We start from the raw sequence: 22,034 nt of genomic DNA on the forward strand, positions 1-22,034 counted from the left end.
CAGGCCTTTTAATTTTTAAAAATTATAAATGCTTATTAGCTTTTAAATAAATAATTTAAAATAAAACATTTGTGGAATATAAAGTTAGTTTTTGATTATTTTAATAAAAGGTAAAATAAAAGGTACCAATGCATTTTTCTCTTGAAGGGTGATTTAATCTCTTTTGAGTTTATTGCATACTTAATTTGACTCAGATCATATATCCGTACATCAAAAAGATGTTTATAGATAATTGAAGAATGTGTCAAACAAATCTTAAGTTTTCCAAATCTTATATAGTTTCAAAACTTGAACAGTACTTGTGACAGCTCATACTTTTTAAGTAAGAAATGTCACACTGTATAAATTAATCCAGCTGGTGGGGAAGATGTTGGGGAGTGAACTGTGCGTTGTGACTGAAGTTCTTTTGTCACACCTCCCTTTCCAGTCGTATAGGTATTTCCCGTCCAATATTGAAGTCATCGAGTGGCTTGGGGCCTATTACATCGACACCCAGTTTTGTGAAAAAGCCATTCAGTACTTTGAAAGAGCTTCTCTTATACAGTAGGTAACTGTTACGATTTTATGTTTAGTTAAATGTCTACAATCTGATAGACGTACTGAGTTCATGAACAGTTATTAGTGAACATTCAGGCATCGTTTCGATTTTCTTGTATTGTGTTTCATTTGACTTGGTCTTTATTATGATAAATATATTTCCTTTTTATGCAAGTGTTTTAAAAAATACCTTCAAGGTACTTTTCTGTGTGTATTTTTCTTTTTCACATCTCAGTAAACAAGTATTATTTCTTTGTCAATCAGAAAATGACTCTCTCATTCCAAAGACAAAGTTTCGTTTCTGAAAGAGTCCTAATTGAAATGTTTCATTGGTCTCAGTTTGTAATTGATGTACATTATATATTAAAAATCAGAAAAAAAAAAAAAAAAGAAAAAAAAAAATCAGGACTTCCCTGGTGGCGCAGTGGTTAAGAATCCGCCTACCAATGCAGGGGACACGGGTTTGAGCCCTGGTCTGGGAAGACCCCACATGCCACGGAGCAGCTAAGCCCGTGTGCCACAACTACTGAGCCTGCACTCTAGAGCCCACGAGCCACAATTAATGAAGCCCACGTGCCACAACTACTGAAGCCCACGTGCCTAGAGCCCACAAGAGAAGCCACCGCAATGAGAAGCCCACGAACCGCAACGAAGAGTAGCCCCCGCTCGCAGCAACTAGAGAAAGCCTGCGCGCAGCAACAAAGACCCAACGCAGCCAAAATTAAATAAATAAATTTATTTTTTAAAAAAAAGCAGGAGTAGCAATATTAACTTCAGACAGAACAGAAATCAAGCTTATAAAAAAAATCAAACTCTTAAAAATGTCTTTAAATTCATATCAGAATGTTTTATACATTATTCAGAAATAATTGGGATATATCATGTTGTGTTTTGTGTTTGGCCAAATTGAATTTTAACATTAGATATGGGGAAAGGGGAGCCGGGAGGGACAAGGTAGCGGTAAGGGATTACGAGGTACAAACTACTATGTATAAAATAAATAAGATGCAAGGGTGTATTGTGCGGCACGGGGAATACAGCCGATATTTTATAATAACTATAAATGGAGTATAATCTATAAAAATTTTGAATCACTGTGTTGTACACTTGAAACTAATATTGTAAATCAACTATACCTCAATTTGAAAAAAAAAGAGAAGTGAGGAGAGCATTAAATTATTCCCTAGTCTTTTATTCCTTCAAATTTTGTTTTTCTCAGAAATTTTTAGTAGTAGTCTTTAGAAATTCTGGTCATGTTTATTTTAGAAAAGAAATTCACTTCTATTTTAAGGGAAAAAAAAGAATGAATAGATTTCTTTTTTACTTTCTTTTTAGTTGAAGTCTAATTGTTCAAACACAAGGTCAAAAATTGCCTCTTGGATACTAAATTTGTAAGCCTAAACCTAGGTTTCTAAGCCTTAGGTACTAAGTATAAGATATGGCAAAGGTAATAAAAATGGTTAAAATAGAATGCTGTGGTCTTTACACAAACTGGCGAGGCAGTTCTTCTAAGAGTGTCTAAACAAAGGTGTGAGTTAATTGAAGGGCTCTAAATTTAAATTTCCCAATATCAGTATGACAGATAATAATGAAGGAGATTGTATATATGCTGTTGTTAATAATAAAGACGACCTAATCAAATGTCAAAAAGTAATTGAAAGCTAGTACCGATATGTAGCTTAGCTTTATAAAACTGTTTGGCCATCACAGATTATTTTTGTTTCATCTCTAATTTCACATAATTTCTTTTACAGACCTACACAAGTGAAATGGCAGCTGATGGTAGCTAGTTGTTTTAGAAGAAGTGGTAAATGCTTTAATTTTATTCACTTTAATATATGTTGCTTGTTTCTATCTTTTAGGTAATTATGCATATAAATATGTTCCTATTGTAGATTTATTAAGGTTAACTTTTGATAAGTACACATATCAAACATTATATGAAAGACACAGTGTTTACTACGTACAGTTAAAAGTTACGTTTACTAACCCGCATCCCCTGCATTGGAAGCGGGGAGTCTTAACCACTGGGCCGCCAGGGAAGTCCCATCTAGTCACCTCATTCTAAACATCCTGTGTGCTCTGCCCAATGTGTGAGCCTCTCTCACACCTGAAAAGCTGAGGAGAGCCCAGAACTGGGGCCGCAGGACTTGATTTTGTACAGCAGATGTCACTAGTCATCCTGGTTGTGTTTTCAGTGTCAGTCTTTATCTCGTCCTGTGCTGCTGGCCTGTTCTGCAGTCAGTGTGTTAATGGTTTGGGACTAGCCATGAAGTGAATGATACTGTTAAAATGTCAGGATTAAGCAGGAGATAAATGTTAACACTGCGGTTAAAATGTTTAGTTAAAATAACATGCTGATGTAGTTAAGTGTGAAAAATGCAGTCCCTCTTATAGAGCAACCAGATGTCTGGGAGAGCTCCCTCCCCCAGGGAAGCACGAGCCGTGACCACCGGCAGCGGTCCCCGCCGTTTCTTAGGGCCCTCTGTCCGCCTCCGAGAGCCCCTCAGGTGGCAGCGGGACACAGGTGCGGTGTGACCTCAGGTCATTTTGCGGGTTGGTCTCTAATGTTACCGTGTTTCCTGTTGGCGGAAAGACCTCTCTATATACACATTTCATTTACGTCAGGGCGAGTCCGAGTTGCCTGCGCGCATGTAGTGCCTGTCCTGTGACGTGTGTGTGTGTGTGTGTGTGTGTGTGTGTGTGTGTGCGGCCAGGGGAAGAGCGGCCACCTTAGCCGGCCTGGCCGCGCTCTGGGTGCTCCGCTCTCCGTCTTGTTCAGCCTCCACCCCGACGCCGAGGCCGGCGGGCCACCCCCTTGTGCAGGAGGCCCAGACGTAAGGGCATAACTCTTTCCTGAGATTTTAGCAAAGGTCTTTGATCCAAAATTCGTTTTTCCTATCTTTGCTGCCATGTGAAGCTAAATTATTTTATTACAAAACAAAATGCTTTCTGTAAACTTTTTAATGTTTGAATATAAAAACTGCAAAACAAGTTATTTTTCATCTTTTCCAAGTGAATAACATTGAAATTAATGTTATTACTTCATTTTAAGAAGTAGAACTAAGTTTCAACCATTTACTTCTGCTCTACGCCTTTTTCAGATTTATTTTGTCTGTACATTTTCTTCCAGAAGTTATATTGAGGGACCTCCCTGGCGGTCCAGGTATTAGGACTCCACACTTCCACCGCATGGGGTACAGGTTTGATCCCTGGGCGGGAACTAAGATCCCACATGCTGCACAGCCAAAACAAACAAACAAAAAATAGAAGTTATATTGGGAATGGTTGTTTATGCCTGTGGCAAACATGGAAGTCATCCTTCTAAACCAGTGAAATGGTGCCAGCATATTGAATTTAAATTAGTATTTTGCTGACCCCTGTTCATTTCTATAATCTGCTAGTATGTTTGTTTTTTCTCCTTCACTTATAGGTAACTACCAAAAAGCATTAGATACTTACAAAGATATTCACAGAAAATTTCCAGAAAATGTTGAATGTAAGTGAGACTACATTTTGTAACTTTGAAAGTATAGGTTCTCACATTTTATGTCCTAATATGTAATAATTACCTTTGCTACAGTAATTGCATACATAGATACCAACCTATAATTTGCGGTACATGTTTAAATATGTGGTTATAGGATCAGAAAATTTGACTATGCAAGTACACATTTTTATAGAATTTAATTCTTGACGGATTTAAATATACCACTGAATTCTCTTCAGTAGTAAACAGATCTATATTTCAAAGCTTTATGAAATTTTAAGAATAAATTTTGGTTTATTATTTTTTAAAGTTCATAAACTATGGTATTTTATAGAAAAGACATTTAATTTATTTTTTAAAAATTATTTTTTATAAATTTATTTTATCTTTGGCTGCGTTGGGTCTTCGTTGCTGCAGGCGGGCTTTCTGTAGTTGCGGCGAGCGGGGGCTACTCTTCGTTGTGGTGCGCGGGCTTCTCGTTGCAGTGGCTTCTCGTTGCGGAGCACAGCCTCTAGGCGGGCAGGCTTCAGTAGTTGTGGCACGTGGGTTCAGTAGTTGTGGCTCGCAGGCTCTACAGTGAAGGCTCAGTAGTTGTGGCGCACGGGCTTCGTTGCTCCGCCGCATGTGGGATCTTCCTGGGCCAGGGATCGAACCCATCTACCCTACATTGGCAGGCGGATTCTTAACCACTGTGCCAGCAGGGAAGCCCTAGAAAAGGCATTTTAAACCATCCATTTAATTATAACTTTTTGAGACTGAAAAAATACCTTTAGAGTTTATGATAATAGAACATTGATAATCTTGCTGATACTGGTAACAAATTAATTTTAAAACATTATGTTATATGTAACTTATTTCCCTTTTATAAAGTTGGCTTTGTATAAAATATTCATTTCTTCCAATCTTATTGCACAGTGGATTTGATGCAACCTGAAGTAACAGTGTTACAGTAACAGCAACAAGATCAGGATCCAGAAAAGTACAAAATAACCATATTCATAGGTCTCATATTCTCACTAAACTATATATGGCCCCAGTAGCTTTGTGACTAAAGGAAAAAGGGAAGATACAGTGGGTTTTATAATCTTTACTATTTATAAGGAAATAAAAAGTAATTCCTTGGGAAGAAGAAAATCCTTTCAACTCTTACTTCAGTTGTGTTGAGACACAGAGGAGAGTAGATAAAAGGTCACTGGAAGACGTCATAGCTCCTAGCTTTACTAACATCCCTCCAACAAATGAAATAATGTGTTTGAAAAGACCGTTTTGAATGTTGTCCTTCAATGACCATGCACACAAAACAGCACATTTCAGTAAAAACAGATCTTTTCCGGGCCACGTTTTCAGTGGCGCAGCCTGATCCAGGGCTTAGATGTGCTGCATGTTCCTTCAGTAATGTTTTTCTCAACTTGACTTTTGTGAAAGCAGAGAGCTCAGAATTATGGCCTTTGGTAAGAGCCTAGGGGCAAGGAGTTTTGTAATGCTGTCACATGTGGGTCCATTAGCTCACAGCAGTTTCCGAATGCCAGTCTGAAAACAGGATACATGGGAATTACTTGTAAAACTTGTAAAAACTACAAATCTGTAGCCCAACCTACAGAGATTCTCATTCAGGTTTGCAGTAGACCCAGATATCTGATTTTTCCTATTTCTTTTTTTTTTTCTCATCTATTTATTTTCCTGTTTCTTTTTTAACAGCTTTTAATGTGATTCTTAACTTCAGTCACATTGGGGAACTGATACTTTAAAGATTAAATGAGAGCAGTAATAGCTTTTGGGGAATGGAAACCCAACAGTCTGCTGGGCAGAGCTTCTCAGCTTCGGCAGCACTGACATTTGGGATCGGATAATCCTGTGCTGTGGGACCATCCTGTGGATTCTAGAATGTTCTAGCAACATCCCTGCCCTCCACCCACTGGGTGCCAGGAGCACACCTCCTGTTATGACATTGTCAGGTGTCCCCTGGGGATGTAGCTGCTGCCGGTTGAGGACCACTGCAGTAGCTGCAGCACCTCTGCACCGGACAGCAAAGAGAGCATCTCCAGGCAAGGCCACTTTTCTTTCTTTAGAGAGAGTTTAAGATTCACTGTAAAAGTTGAATGATTGGGACTTCCCTGGTGGTGCAGTGGTTAAGAATCCACCTGCCAGTGCAGGGGACACGGGTTCGAGCCCTGGTCCGGGAAGATCCCACATGCCGCGGAGCAACTAAGCCTGTGTGCCACAACTACTGAGCCTATGCTCTAGAGCCCATGAGCCACAACTACTGAGCCTGTGCTCTAGGGCCCGCGAGTCACAACTACTGAGCCCGTGCGCCTAGAGCCCGTGCTCCGCAACAAGAGAAGCCACCGCAATGAGAAGCCCATGCACCACAATGAAGAATAGCCCCTGCTTGCTGCAACTAGAGAAAGCCTGCATGTAGCAACGAAGACCCAACGCAGACAAAAATAAATAAATAATTTATTTTTTTTGAAAAAGTGTTTAAAAAAAAAAGTTGAGTGATTATCTGTGCTGTGGGGAATGTCCAAGGTACTTTGGCCTGTTTAATTTTCAAAACAGGTGTAATCAGTAGTCTGCCTTATGGTAGCATAGGAAAAACACTCGCACTCATGTAAGGTCTCACTTTGAGCAGAGTACTTTTCTGATGAACCCAAAGGGTGATTTTGTCTTAAAATACATTCTTCTGTTATCAAAAATTGACCTGTAGTTGAGTATTATTTGTAGAAAATATAAATTACCTTCTTACTGTGCATTATCAGGGTAAATGTATACATAGGCAATTTACGCAGTAGTAATGTGGGACATTTTAGATTATTTTAGGACCATTACTTTTGTAATACATTAATGGTCATGAATTAGTCACTAACTTACAGATTCTTATGGGGTGACTGCAGTGCTGGTACACAGCATTGTTCCCGCCCTGTGGGTGTGGCAGAAAACAAGACAGACCAAAATCCTGGCCTCATGGAGCTTGGATTCTAGTGGGAAGAAAAAGACAATAAACAAGTATATAGTATGTCAGGAGTCGTAAGTGGTATAAAGGAGAAGCAGGTGAGGAGATAAAGGCTCGGGTTATAGGTGCTGTGGTCTCTCCTGAAGGGCGGGTGGCAGAGTCCCTCTAAACCGTCTTCCCAGGAGGTCAGTTCTCAGAGGGCCAGGAATACAAAGTGTAGTGATTTTTCAAGAGAAACAAACCCTGTTTGTGAGCAGCATTCCTACCTGGGTCCCAGAAGACTGAGCTTATTGATTTATTGTTCTTTGAACACCATGGATAAATACTTTTCTAAAAATATTTTTCATAATTTAGGTCTACGTTTCTTGGTTCGTCTCTGCACAGATATTGGATTAAAAGAAGTTCAAGAATATGCAACAAAACTCAAGAGATTGGAAAAAATGAAAGAAATCAGGGAGCAGGTATGTCACGTGAGCCGAAACCTGCTGTCAGTTTTGAAAATGTCAGCCTTCTGTAGCTCAGCTGAGTGTGTCCGGGCTTCTGTCAGTAAAATTAAGTTGCAGTTGTTTTTCTGCTGTGGCATGAAAGGAAAAATACCTAAAACTCTAGTTTTAGGATAAAATTCAGTCAAAATCTAGTTCCTAATCAGAGAAAGTGCGATAGATTCAGTGTAGTCTTTAGTGGAAATCTACTGGTAGACTAACAGTTGTAGTTTCTCCAGTACAAAATAGCTGCAGGTTAAGTTGTAGACGTAACTTCAGCTGGAGAGTCTTGTGGCCTGTGGAAACCAGGAGACAGTCACTTGCCTACAACAGCAGTTCATTGGGCTGCTGTGTTGCATCGTAGGGCACGGCTCTGAGGATGGCTGATACAGAGACTTCAGGTGTATTTCTGTGTTCCCTGCAGTGTTTTACTTCTGTGAGAGAATAATCCCTCCTGTGTTTGAGCCTAGAATATTTAAAACTTTAACATGATTTCTGAGTATCCGCCTTTCATAGAAAGAAAATTCTTTAAGCTTAAGCTTTTCTAAAAATTTAAGTACCTTGGGTAATTAAATCTAAATTTCGTATTTGCTTTCAAAATGTCGTTATCTTGTTTTTGCTTTGAGGATGTGACCTGATTGTTTCATTCTCTTTTTTAAATTGTCAGTTGGCAAAAGCATTATGAGCATGACCTTAAAAATCCTATAAAACATCAAGTTGGTATTAAAATGCCACTGCTAGGGTATATAGTTACAACCCGCTGTGAAGACCAGCTGAATACCACGTACCAATTGCTAATTTAATTAGATAACCTGCGTGAACGTTTTGTAAAATTAAACTAGTACAAATTGGAAGTTCAGATTATCATAACTGTCATCATAATTACTATTACATTTGTTTCATTAAGAAGAATCAAAAAAAAGTATCTATTTCAAACCATGAAATTCTTTGGAGCTCAAAACTAGTTCTGTGAAGTTACTTAGTGTAGAACCGTGGGTGCATCTGGGAGTCTTCAGACTTCGTAAGTTTAAGCATCAGTGGTTTGTCACTTATGAATGGTGACTGAATGGTGCACATGAGCTCAGGCAAGTTCTGGATCCCGCATGGGGCCCATGTGCTGACCCCGCAGCCGAGTGGGAGTGGGCCTCCCGGCCGGACGCCCCCCACCCCAGTGAGGAGCTGGGAGCCTTCTAGCTCCTGCTTCCGGGGGCCGCACTCAGGCTTTAGGAAACATGGATTCCAAGGACTCCTGGGAAGTGAAATTGAGGGGTCAGGTCGAGACCTGTGGCCACCACACACCCTCCTCAGAGCCCCCTGCCAGCCCCTGCCCTCCTTGAATCTAGACGGCCTGGGCCGCTACAGGCACTCCTCTCCTTCTGACGTGGCGGCCCATCACCCCGCGGTTCCCCCCCGCACTGCACCCCCTGTCCTGATGGTTCTCGTTTGCTCATGGGGGCTTGTGATTTTACTGTTGTAAATGAGTATCGAATGTCACTGCAACGGCTTTTCCTTTCTAATTACTACTCAGCCTGTTGATTCCTCTTCATCACAGGATTTGTGTATTCAGTGAACATAGTCAGCTTTTGTCTGTGTCTCTCATAGACCTGACCTTTTATCCTTATGTTGTACTCGCCATGGCGTAATTAAGGACACTTAGTAAGCTCAGGCGAGTTACAGTTGATGCGTTTAAATTACGCAGTGCTTACCTTACCTGCTTACCCAAGTGAGTGCTGTGTCGCTGTTCTCGAGCAGTGTCTCTCTTCCTAATGCCTTATCACTGCCGCACTGCACCTGCATCACTTAGATACACGCTCTCGTCCCAGCCGTTCCTTCGTCTTCCTTTACGTCACAGTCCTTATCCACAGAGCACTTTCTTTCTGTTTCCTTGAGACCAGTTTCTCCGTTGTTCTTCGGGACTGCTTATTAAATCTTACATAAAGAGAAACATTTTCTTGGTGTTTTCTCACTTATATTTTACATATGAACACAAAATTGAGGGGGAAGTTAGTGGAAAAGGTCAGTCCTAGGAAAGAGAGCAGAGGCTTACGGAGAAGCAGTCCTGTGGGTATGAGAGCCGCCTTCTTGGGAAGTCGTTGCGTGCCCCCGTGCGTTTGTCTAGGTTGTGAGCCGTGGGGCAGGCGCCCTGTTTCCTGGCTGCGTGGTGCATGAGACGCTATTTGTTATGAAACAAAACGTCACAAATCAACGCCTGAAGTAAGGATGCTATCCTTTTCTAAATTTGAACTTAAAACTTCTTGTTACTCTTCCTGTGTGTCTCCTGTTTAGAATCTGTCTCAATGCAAAAACTTAACGTTTTTCCTTTGTAATTAGGATTTCTTCATAAAATCATTGCCGAGGCCTGTGTAATACCTGTTGTACAGATATATCTTGATTTCTTTGAATATTTCCACACGGTTAGGTATCTTTTTCCCAGTTGGTGACTCTCTGCAGGCTGTCTAGCTTTCAGGTGTTCCTTGCTAAAGCACCGTGGGCCTCTGTGAGCGTCTGCAGTCGAGCTCGTCCATATTGTTAGCTGGAGACGTTTGGGAACCAGCCACAGGGTTGAGACCAGGGATGTCCTGGATAAGCACGCCACACCTTTACCTGAGCTGCTAGAAGGAATGCAGAGCTGAGCCCCAGTCTTTATCCCGTCCTTTCCCCTGCAAGTGCTGACGGTGGCAGAAGTTTGGCAGCAGAAAGGAAAAGGAGTGAAGAGGCTGGGTGGCCTTTCCTGATCTCCCTCCTCTGCTTGCAGTTTGCCCTCCTCCCAGCTGATGCTGTCTGCTCAGCTGGACATCCGCGACCAGCAGCAGCAACACGCAGTGCACGACGAGCGCGGGCGGCTCTCGCCCTTTGCACATACCGGCCAGTTTAGTCGTCACAGGAGTCCTATGCTATGATGCTGGATGTGGTTTTATTATTACTGTTCTTTAAGATGAGAAACCTGAGGCCCGTGGTTGCAAAGCAACTTTCTCCAGGTCACACAGCTGTCGGGGGTAGGCCTCGGATTCACACCCAGGAAGGCCAGCTTCTGAGTCCAGGCTCCTTGCTCTCTTACGGATAGTAGAGGAAAAGGATGATGAGAGTAATTACTTTCAGTTGGTGTATAGTCCTTCCTTTTCTGCATCCAGGAAGTTGGTAGCTCACTCCATGAGCTAAACTGGAATGTACCTCTGTGAGCTCACTCTAATTTGATCAGAGCTAGGGCCTCAGAACAGTGCTCCCCAAGTGTGGCCTGTGGACCCTCAGAGCCTCAGAATCGCCTGGGCTTCTTACAAAGTCTTGAGCCTCACCCCAGACTACCCCAGCCCCAGAATTAAAGTCTCTGGGTATGGAGTCCAAGAATCTATGTGGTTTTTAAACAAGTTCTCAAACTAACTTTTTACTCACAGACGAATTCCAGAAGCACTGGTGTGGTGTTATGCTTCCTAAGGGTTACCTTCAAACGGTCAAACACCAGCTCAGGATACAGAATCTGCTTTACGGGGAAAAGTAAACACAAAATAAATCAGGCCGTGGATTTTTTAAAACTGTTTTAAAACGGAAAGGGATTTGTGTAGACCTAAGAAGGAAAGATAAACAGATTCAGGGTTATGTGGATGGGGGTGATGGACCTCCCCAGGCCCCCAGCTCCAGTCTTAAAGCATGAAAGCTAGAAACTCATTTCTCTGGGCTGACTTTTCAGAGAAGTGCGTCCTCTTCTGGAACACTTATGGAGAAGGCGCTGTTCTCCCCTTTGTGCTGGGGGCCTGTGTTCCTGGGCGGGGTGGGAGCTTTGTGCCCTGTTCCGCAGAGCCGTGGCAAACAGTCCCGGGCGTTGGGTGGAGCCGCCCTCCAGCACTGTTGGGTTTTAAGAGACAGTTCGCGTTTTCGCTTCGCTGAACAGAAGAACGTTAGCTGCAAGGAACTCTTCAAACTTTATTGCACGAATGGAAGAGAGCAAAATGGGAAGACAGGGGTTGAAGGCTGAGTATTTAAATACGCCAAGGAAGAGAAAAATACCAGCCCACACCAAAGAGGGTTAAGGGACAAAAGGAAACGGTGAGGAGGGAAAAGGAAGTTGGGGAAAGAGTTTACAAAACACAAAGTTTTTTTTTGTTTTTTTTCTCCGGTACACGGGCCTCTCACTGCTGCGGCCTCTCCCACTGCGGAGCACAGGCTGCAGACGCACAGGCTCAGCGGCCATGGCTCACGGGCCCAGCCGCTCCGCGGCACGTGGGATCTTCCCGGACCGGGGCACGAACCCGCGTCCCCTGCATCGGCAGGCGGACTCTCAACCACTGCGTCACCGGGGAAGCCCCCAAAACACAAAGTTTTAATTGCTCATTCACAAATGAAGTACATTAATAATTTGTTCCTTTTTAAAAATCGAATTTCTAAATTTTCACAGTATTCAAAAGGAGAATTCCTCTCCCAGCATTTGCCATTTTCCCCCCAAAGAAATCAAATAATTTCAAGAGATTCTTTCTTTTGGCCAACTTAAAATAATATGTGACATTCAAAACTAATGTAAAATATAGTTGGTACTTATCCTCAAATTTCCAGTTATTACCAGAAGCTAGTTGAGCAGAAGCCCTTTTGGTCTTAAAAGTGTTCTTAAAAGTTCTTAAAAGGAAAAAGATTTTGTATGAAGATCTCATAAAGGCACAGCTTTAAATTAACTGTGAAGGAAAAATGCAACATTTTTAAAGTTTACGTATGTAATGCAAGCTGCGAGAATGTTTCGCCCATTTTATATGTTACTGCATTTATAAAGTTCAACAGAAACACAGGATAATTCATATAGCATTCATCCTTGGTATCAAGTGTGTGGTGATTTGGGCCGTGACGTTTTCCAGGGTGAGACTCCCGCGACACTCTGGTTAAAGGCCGTGGAGTCCTCGCCTGCTGGCATCACCCTGTGCTGGGTCCTTGGTTCACCTGTTCAGGAGACACTTGACATGGATGAGGTGCTCCAGCTGCTCGTCACCTGGCAGGAGAACGAGACAAACACAGGTCGCTTGCTGCCCAGCAGAGACACGCAGCGTGTGCACTGGATGGGGTTCGGCCCACGACCAGGGGTCCGAGTGGTCCCCGGGGGAGGTGTAGCTGGACCTCAGGGCCTGGCGTGGAGACGGGAAGGTGTGAGAGAGGTCTGAGGGCAGGAAGGTGCGTCCACGTTCGTGAGTTCTTTGGAGTTGAAGCTGCAAAGAAGCGTCTTAAATTCTGTTTTCTCTTGAATTTGAAGTCAGAGCCAGTCTTCTTAAGGATCCTTAACTAGGTAACAACTGCTCCTTGTTCTAAGACAGAAATCTAATTCTTACGGAATAAAAGCCCAGGATGGTGGACGGAACCCTGGGCTTTCCTCCCCAACCCCAGTCCGCTCCAGACCTGGTTCTCTTCAGTAAGACGAGGACAGTGTTCTCGGCTGGCCTTCACAACCGTCCACGGTGAACCTAGGTTTGTCCCAGTCTGTCACCGACATTGCTAGAAAACGACCACATACTTGGATGTCAGAAACGTCAAATCGCTGCGAGAGTTTGCAGCCCTCACCCTTGGGTCCTGTGACCACTGTCCTCCGGGGCCAGGTGACAGTGTGACAATGTGGGGCTGTGCGGGTCCTGGAGACTCTGCCTGTCCCCTGCAGGAGAGCAGTGTCGTGTGTTCACGGCGGGGAGAAAACACTTTCCCAACACTTACCTGTTTAATTTTCCATCATTTTATTTATATCTACTTTGCTCCTCTTCTCTTTGTACCTTCTTCTCTCATTGTTTCCCCCAAAGTGGGTATGGCATCTTTTTTTTTTTCATATTATTGAAGAAACAAATGTTATTCTAAAAATTCAGGTAGATTACTTTTGTAAGTAACGTTTTAATTCAAATAAAAATGTGTTAAGGGGGGCTTCCCTGGTGGTGCAGTGGTTGAGAGTCTGCCTGCCAATGCAGGGGACACGGGTTCGTGCCCCGGTCCGGGAAGATCCCACATGCCGCGGAGCGGCTGGGCCCGTGAGCCATGGCCGCTGAGCCTGCACGTCCGGAGCCTGTGCTCCGCAACGGGAGAGGCCACAACGGTGAGAGGCCCCCGTACCGAAAAAAAAAAAAAAAAAAAATGTGTTAAGGAAAAAGTGAAAATCGTTCAGCCACGACTTTGAGGTCACTGTTAGCATTTTGACATTTCATAATCCCAGGCATTTTTACAAATATATGCAAACATATATCAATACGTTTTTTTTTTTTTTTGCGGTACGCGGGCCTCTCACTGTTGTGGCCTCTCCCGTTGCGGAGCACAGGCTCCGGACGCGCGGGCTCAGCGGCCATGGCTCACGGGCCCAGCCGTTCCGCGGCATGTGGGATCTTCCCGAACCGGGGCACGAGCCTGTGTCCCCTGCATCGGCAGGCGGACTCTCAACCACTGCGCCAGCAGGGAAGCCCAGTCTTTTAGTTTTTTGAATTTTATTTTATTTTTTATACAGCAGGTTCTTATTAGTCATCTATTTTATACGTATTAGTGTGTACATATCAATCCCGATTCAGTTCATCCCACCACCATCCCACGCCCCTGCCACTTTCCCCTCCTTGGTGTCCATACGTTTGTTTCTCTACATCTGTGTCTCTACAGAAATGAGTCTTGAATCATTGAAAAGGATTGTTTTTTTTTTCTTCCTAGGAGACTACAGTGTCAGTAATCCCATCCGTGACCTGATAATTTATAAATATTTGGGAAGTTGTCAGGGTTGGGGGAATAAATGGTGTCCTTTGAATTAATGATGAAATTATGTTTACGTTACTGAAGATCTAAATAAGATACCAGTCTATGTTAAGAAATTTTAATTTCAAGTGTAAATAGTTGTCAAGAGCCGTCTGTTTCTGCTCACTGACTACCCTCTTCTCTAAACAAACCATTATTCACACAAGAGCCTGGAGTTAGCGTTTAATCAGAAGCTCTAACTTAGGCGCAGCAAGGCGTGTAAAAAGAAACCTAAGAATGTCACAGTTTGGAGAGAATTCTTATGTCTTAAGGGTGAGTTGGTGTCTAAGAAAGTAGACTGTTGGGCAGATCTTAGGTATTGAGATTTAACAGTGCCTTTCTTGTGGAAGTTGACTTTCAAAACCCTGTTGTCCTTTAGTCATGTCAAGTGGGGCTAAAGCAGAAATAGCCCATTCGCAAGGTCCCCTTCTCCCTCCACCCCTTCAGCCACTGCGTTTAAGACCTGAGCTTTCACATCTGGGAAATACTTGGTTTTTAAGTTGTTTGCAGAAGCAAGGGCGACCCTGCACTTTGAAGCCTGAGTGCCGTTCGCGTGTCTGGCGGGACTGGTGGCCCTTCTCAGGGTTTCCCCCGTACTTACAAGGCAGCCAGGCCTCCCTCCTGCGGGGCCGACTCAGGGGCCACTCCCAGTGAGCCCAGCCTCGGGAGGCAGGACAGTAAGGCCTAAGGGACGCACAGTTTAACATGTGTTTTAGAAATCGGTGCTTGGTTATCGTTGACCTTGAAGGACTATCATTTATTCCTGTTTTCATTACAGTACAGCTGACATCCAGTATGTCCTTCTAACGTGTCACCTTCTTGCTTTAGCGCACCAAGTCCGGCAGGGACGGCAGCGGGGGTCTCCGCGGCAGGAGAGACGGGAGTGCTGGCAGTGGTGAGTGTCCCTGTTCCTGTCCCCCCGGACGTGCCAGTTGACAGATTTCTAGTACATGGGCTTCTAGAAGCACCTTGAAGCAATCTGAAAATGTCCTGTTTGTTTGTTTTATACACAGTAGAACTTCACCTGCTCTCCTTTTGTGAGCACCAGCTGCTGTGTAACCGAGTGTCTGTAGGTGTTGGTGGGTGTTGGTTCCTGAATAAACGGACCCGTTTCTGCTAATTGATGAATAGACAGTTCACATTGGATAGATTATCACAGGTGTCCATACTAGTGGGTTTTACTGTGTCACGTTTTTTAGATTACGTTATAAGGAGGCGCCATGGGGCCTGGGGTCGTCACCTGGATGCTGACAGACCTATACACTTGTAGTGTAGAAGTGGTGCCGGTCTGGGCACTGGGCGGCATGGCCATGGTCCCAGCCGTAGCCACTGTGTGTCTCTGGACCAGCCACGCAAATGCTGTTGCTTTGGGCGATTCTGTGACTGCTGGGGACACTGTTACTTAATAAGAAGGTTTGTTAAGTTTTCCTCCCCTTTTTCCCCATCAACAAAATCTACCTTCTGTCTCTACTTCAGGGGATAGTAGAAGTTATATTTAGGGGAAATTGGATGGTTTTAAAGAAACTAATTAGAAAAACAAATGCTAAATTGGGATCCGTATCATGTCCACTAGTAGCACCGTCGTGCAGACAGGACCCGACGTCATCCTCTTGTGTCTGTCTGTGGTCAGGAGTCACAACAAAGAGAAATGCGACCCTCGGTTTAGGGAGGCCTTTCTTTCGTTCGTTCATTTACTGGATGCACGCTGGGTGCCGAGGACATGGGGACGAATGAGACGGGGCCCCTGCCCTCAAGGAAATCAGGATCGACTTGGAAAGACACACGAGCCCTGATCTGCTGAGGGCGCCGCCTGGCGGGGGGTGGGGGCGCGGCTGGGACGGAGAGCACCCTCGAGGGTGGAGCTCTGCTCCCTCGGTGCACCCAGGCGCTGACAGCCAGTGCCGTGCCTGGTCCAGTGGGACATCTGGATTCCCCGAGGGTCAGTCCCGCTGCTCCAGCAGAAGCCCCAGGCCTGGCCTGGGTCCCTGGTCCCAGGGACCAGCACCCAGAGCTTGAGAAGTTGGCAGGGCGGCCCTGAGCCTGGGCCCTGTGTGTGCCGGGGCCGCCCCTCACCTCCCCCCCTCTGCCCCTCCCCAACCCATGCGTGTGGGTGGCCCTCCATCCAGGTCCTGGTCTGGAGACCTGTCCCAGCAGCTCTCAGTCCCTTGTCCAGCAGGGCCACCTGCGGTGGAATTCAGCGTTTTGCGGAGTTTAGAGAAGATGTATTGTGACGCATTAGCCATGTACCCTGTACCTCCCCTGGGGAGCACCTCCGAGTCAAAGGAGTCTCACTGCTTCAGTGAAGCGTGGATATTCACACTAAGGATAAGTAATGGCCCGGAATAGCTGCAGGTCAAGTCAGGCTTTATTCTTGACGCGAAGTTGTGTTTCTGCCTGGAAACCTGGCTTTAGAGCTCTTTGGAATTTGGATTGTCGTTGAGGGGCTGTGGGCCTGCGTCTACCAAAAGCGTTGAAGCAGCTTGGGGAGGGTCTGGGCAGCCCGCCAGCTGGCCGAGGTGCGAGCTCTTGAACTGCGTGTCCCTCGAAGGAGTAACCCGCAGGAAAGTGTCAGTTACTTACTGAGTTCTAGGACCAGATTCACCACCCTCTAAGATTGTCCCGCTGAAAATCTTGAGCTCAGAGTAACCCTAACGCACACCCATCACCAAGCCTGCCCTCGGTCCGCAGGGCCTTCCCTGGTCACCTGCTTGTGGGCTTGTGAAGTGTCGCTGAGGCCCTCGGGGGTCCTCACGTTCAGGGTCCACTTGGGGGACTCCAGCCCTCCGAGCGAGGTGTCCTGAGAGCTGCTGGTGCTGGGCTGGAGCCCAGAGGACGGTGTCCACCCCAGAGAGTGGCCCCCGACCCACCTCCTACGTGCCACCCCGCGCAGAGGAGGGCGCCTCCTGGGCCAGCCTCCCCACCACTGCCGTTTCTCTCTTAGTAAGTTTTCCTTTCTCCCATCCAGTGTGTTGCAGCCCAGCACAAACAGGCAGTCCTGGGGCACAAACACGCTTCTTGGAACCGAAGCTCTGGCCGTGGGCCTTGTGGGCCAGGGGTCGTGGGCCTGGCTCTGGGGCAGGTTTAAAGCAGCTCCCGGCTCCCGGGGGGCTTGCCTCTCTCTCTCTCTCTACACTTGCCCTTTTGTTCCTGGTTTCCCATCATTGCCGACACCCCACTTCCTCCTGGGGCCCCTCCCTGTCCCCGGAGCCTGGCTCTCAGCCCCCCTACAGCTCGCACAGGCCGGGGGCCAGCCCGCCCAGCTTTGGGGTCTGAGCCCACCAGGCTTCCTCCTTGCTTCGCCTTGCGGCCCCCGGAACACCCTGGGCCCCGTGGACGAGCCCCCCCCTCAGCAGCGTCCCGCCCCTGCCCCCTGCAGCCCCCCGTGGGCCGAGGTCACTGGCCATCCCTCAAGCTCCTAGCACGGCCTGCGTGTTGAAGGGTGCTCGGGGCCCACCACCTTCCACCTCTGCTCCGGGAGACCCAGCGGCGCACGTCTCAGCCTGGAACTCTCTGGCACTCTGTCTGGATGAGACCCGCAGCTCAAATAGGGGAAAGGGACAATTTTCTATATGGATCCAGGTGAGGCCAGCCTGGAGCTGTTAAGTATGATGTGTTAAAATAAGTGCAGTGCCTACAACTAGGTTTTTAAAAGTGTTGCCTAGGAGAGAGGACCATAGGGAACATGTCATCGTAATTATTCGTTTGTATAAAATGGCTGTTTCTGAAATGCCTGAGGGCCCTTGAAAATTGTTCTTTTTCTGTGCACCGGACTCTGGTCTCTGTTAATTTGCTGATTGACCTCAGCGCCCTTCCTCACGGGTAGCAGATTTGAGTGTGTAGCAGAGTCACTGGGAAGGCTGGTTAAAACAGACCCGAGCCCCCAACCCCGGTGACCGGCCCGGGGTCCTGTGTTTCTGACCAGGTCCCAGCTGCCGCTGCTGGTCCTGGGACCACACCTGGAGAACCAATGCTGTATCTCAAAGGAGAGAATGCAGATTACATGCGGCCTTGTGTATGTAATAGGTCACCACCGCTACTACCACCAAACCCACGTTCACGTATGTGGCAGTCTCTGGTCACCCAGCCTCCGGGCTCCGTCACCCACAGGGGCTTCCCCCCGGGAGGTGGTGTGAGACCCGCCTGCACGGGCCGATGCTGGGCAAACAGTGTGTTATTATTATCACTTACACAAATCGCGCTGGGAAGCAGCAGCGTTTGCTTTAGAGCTTTGCAGGATTTTCATTACTTTAGTTTGTTTTTTACAGAATAAGCTTAAAATGAAATGAACTTGTTTTAAGTACGTGAAATAAAAAATGCATTACCCTTAAATGCAAGATTTTGGCTTCAGGTTTTAACAGCTCGGTGCCAAAACATCAGTTGAGAAAAACAAATCAAATGCACGTGCATAGGCAGAGCTGAGCTCCACGAGTTCAGGGTCCACTTGGCCGCCCCGTAGCGTCCGTGGGGATGAGGGGTGAGAGGGACAGCGTGTTCCCGAGGCCGGGAGCCGGACAGGTGGCCTCTCCTGCGGCCCCGTCTGCCCTTGGGGAACAGCGGGTTTGCTGACTGACTCTGCGTACTGGGTTATGAAGGTTTTGTGTTAAAATTGTTGGTCGTTTACCGTGTGTGATACTTAATGGTTTACTGCGTTTTTCAGTCTAATTTTTATTCTGTCTGGGGTGTGAACGTCTCTTATGCACTATTTCCATTCCATATTTGGACTCTATAATCCTTTTAAGGTTTTTCCTTAAATTGGGCCAGAATCTATCCTCCTCTGCTGGGCACATCTGACCCCTTCTGTACTCATTCTGCAGGCCTCTGAAGAGTTGGGGGGCGGTGCCTGGGCCAGGCTCGCCGGCCTCTCCCGCCCCTCACCTGCCCAGGCCTCTGACGGCTCCCAGGCTCCACGTGGGCGACAGCCCAGACCCTTCCCCCCACCCGCTGCCCTACTCCGCGCCAGGGGGTGTCCGCCAGTGTCTCCAAGCACACGGTGGAAAGGGTCTGATGAAGCCTACTCTTGAGTGATGCTTTGACTATATTATAGGTTCCCAACAAGAGATTTCTTTTAAATTTCAAAAAACAAGGATTACATCCTTCGGAAATTGGCTGTCAGATGAAACAGCCTTCCTGTTTCTTGACAGATAAGTAGACGTTAAGGTTTGTAACGCAGTGTGGTGTTGCCCACCGTGCTGAACACATGTGCTTTTGCTCCTGTGTCTCCAGACGGCGGCCAGAACTGTGGTGCCGGTAGCAGAGGCGAGCGGCTCAGCGCCCAGCTCCGAGCCCTGCCCAGGATGGAGGAGCCTTACGACAGCAGCAGTAACAAGGAGCTAGGCAAGTGCCCGGGCCTGGCAGGTCTGGACTGGAAGGGACGGGCAGACGCGTCCACCTGGGCGTTATTAAGGGTTTTCCAGCACAGACAGAAGTTTTACATGACTTGGGAGAGCGTTTCTCTTCATTCTGGGTTGTTCAGTTTTGAAGATGAGCCTCATTGGTTTCACATTTGCTGTTTTTCCCTGTTCCTCTAATGCAACCATCTGTTCTGAAACCTAGACGCCTCCTATGTGGATCCGCTTGGCCCGCAAATAGAAAGACCCAGAACTGCAGCCAGAAAGAGAGTCGACGAGGATGATTTTGCTGATGAAGAATTAGGAGATGATTTGCTTCCAGAATAATATATATTTTAATGTATTATTTATTAATTAGAGGGAAGGAATCGCCTTACAAGATAATACTCATGTTAAAGTTTGGATTAAATGCCCAGACTTTAATTTTGCACACTGTCAAAACTTTAAATAAGTGTATTCTGTTCTGTGAGTACGGATTTAGATTTTGGTTTGCTTTTAATGGAATAAAAACATGTGAAAATAATACTTTAGGCCAGAGACTGACTTACCCCCTTGAAAACATTGACCCACAGTAAGAAATAGATCTTGTAGCATTCCCTAGGACCTCCACACACGTAAGTATGATCACTCACTGATTACTAGTGTGTGCTGCTGTCTTCTGTGATTTCATTGAAACAACGTGTGAGTAATGGAAACACTCTAGTGGTTTCATGGTTTGCAGCTTGACAGCTGTGCTGGGACGTACCCTTGATGAGTCTGTATTCAGGTAAGTTGCTTTGGAAGTGTTGCGTTGTGGGGATTCCAGCACTAGTAAAGCAGCTGTTTGGGGGCAGTAAAGTAGTGAGAGAACAGCAGCCCGTGGCCCCTTCAGCCCCGAGCGCGGCAGCCTCGAGTTGTGCTTCCCGGTGAAACGCGGGGTGCGGGGTCGAAGCCAGGACTGCGTGCATCCTTCTTACGGTATGTCTGGCTGGCGGGCCCCGTCCAGAGGAGTGCGGTGGTGGGCAGTCAGGGGAGACGTGACCGGTCTGTAACACTTCACGAGAGAGGATGGACCCTCCACCTCACTTTGCGTTGTTTCCACGGCATGCACACTTCTGTTGGGTGCGGGAGAGGAAACACCAAAACCAGAGCACATTCCCTGCTCGCAGAAAAAGTTATGATCTGATGGGGCAGGCGTTCACCAAATACACTAAACGGCTAGTGTGTGTGGGAGTCTGAGGCTACGGTCGTGATCAAGACAGCAAGGCCCTGCCCTCAAAGAGCGTAAATTCTGGCGGGGGAGGCAGACAACAAGTGTATTTTTTTTGATGGGCTTTGGGTGTTGTTAAGGGCGGGAAGAGAGTGAAGTGGAGGAGGTGAGCTGGGGAAGCCCTCCAGGGGCATTTGTATCAGCAGCAGGCAGACGCTCTTTGGGGGTGTTGCGCGCCGGTGGGGAGCTTGAAGGGCCCGGGCCCCCAGGGCAGGGCCGGGCCTCATGGAGCTTCACTCTGCCGCGGTAACAGCGAAGGCGCCCTTGGCAGATTTCGCTGGGGGAGGGCGCGTGACGTGACGTGGTCTAACCTCGGGAGCAGCGAGCCCGCCGCCCTGAGGGGATTGGCTGGGGCGGGCGGCCTGCGTGGGAGAGGGACGCCTGGGGGCTGTGAGGGTCGGTGCGGCCCAGCACACGTTTGGGAGGGAGAGCTCAGGAGAGTTACCGGTGGCCTGTGTGCGGGTTGTGAGCAAGAGGAGAAAGCACGATGGCAGCGTTTGTGGCGGAGGCGCTGAACGGCCGGGGTTGCCTTTCTCTGAGGTGGTCATCTCGGGAGAAGTATATAACTCGGAAAGTGTGACAGGCCTGCGTGTGGAATGGCCATCTGAGATGCGGCGCACGCCCAGCTGTATGAACGGAACAGAGTGGGGTTGTCCCAGGCAGATGTCACAGAGCGAAAAAGGAACAAGGGACCAGGGTGTTTGCAGGGGCGTGGTGATCGCGTCGAACCACCAACTCTGCCCCAGCCGAGAAGGGAAACTAGGACTCGCCTGGTGAAAAGGCAGGGTCAGCAGACGAGCTCAGACAGCCAGCTACAGGGCAGGTGCGGAGAGAAGGTGCTGGTGTCGGGGGCCACTCACACACTCGGACGGACGGGGAGCCGCTCCCGGTAATGAGCGCAGGGGTTGCCGTGGGGGAGCGCAGGCTTCCAGAGTCGAGACGTGCTGGGGGAAAGCAGGTGGAGCTGGGGTAGCCAGTTAGAGGCTGGGTCTTGGGTGGCTCCTCCACAGGTGTTAAAGGTGCGGGAATGAGGTGCAGGCGTGGTGGGACCTCCAGGTGCTGCGCGAGAAGACGACAGAACTCTTGGTGGGGAGACCTGACCTTCGGAGGAGGGAAGGAGGTTTGGATCCGTCAGTAACCCAGGAAGGTAAGTGGACGTAGCCACCCCTACCCCAGCTCCCATGCCAGGGAGCTACAGCCGGTCTGGCACTGGGGGACTGAGTGATCCAGGGGCTGAGAGAGGAACGGCTCT

At 47.1% G+C, this 22,034-nt stretch overlaps 1 protein-coding gene across 7 annotated transcripts in view; it reads left to right on the plus strand.

Moving 5' to 3' along the window:
* Positions 1-20,056, plus strand: part of IFT88 (intraflagellar transport 88) — a 65,257-nt gene extending 45,201 nt beyond the window's left edge. For 4 of the 7 annotated variants that reach the window (XM_065895822.1, XM_065895821.1, XM_065895825.1 and 1 more), the window contains 7 exons: positions 428-543; positions 2,292-2,344; positions 3,971-4,036; positions 7,332-7,438; positions 15,014-15,080; positions 19,409-19,519; positions 19,739-19,860. In XM_065895822.1, the coding sequence (XP_065751894.1) occupies positions 428-543; positions 2,292-2,344; positions 3,971-4,036; positions 7,332-7,438; positions 15,014-15,080; positions 19,409-19,519; positions 19,739-19,860 (642 nt within the window). Of the gene's footprint in view, positions 1-427; positions 544-2,291; positions 2,345-3,970; positions 4,037-7,331; positions 7,439-15,013; positions 15,081-19,408; positions 19,520-19,738 lie in introns of all 7 variants that reach the window. The other 3 variants (XM_065895823.1, XM_065895826.1, XM_065895820.1) reach the window with 2 other exon arrangements.
* Positions 20,057-22,034: the final 1,978 nt, after the last annotated feature.

Source organism: Phocoena phocoena, chromosome 18 (genome assembly GCF_963924675.1).
Source record: "Phocoena phocoena chromosome 18, mPhoPho1.1, whole genome shotgun sequence".
NCBI classification, from domain to species: Eukaryota; Metazoa; Chordata; class Mammalia; order Artiodactyla; family Phocoenidae; genus Phocoena; species Phocoena phocoena.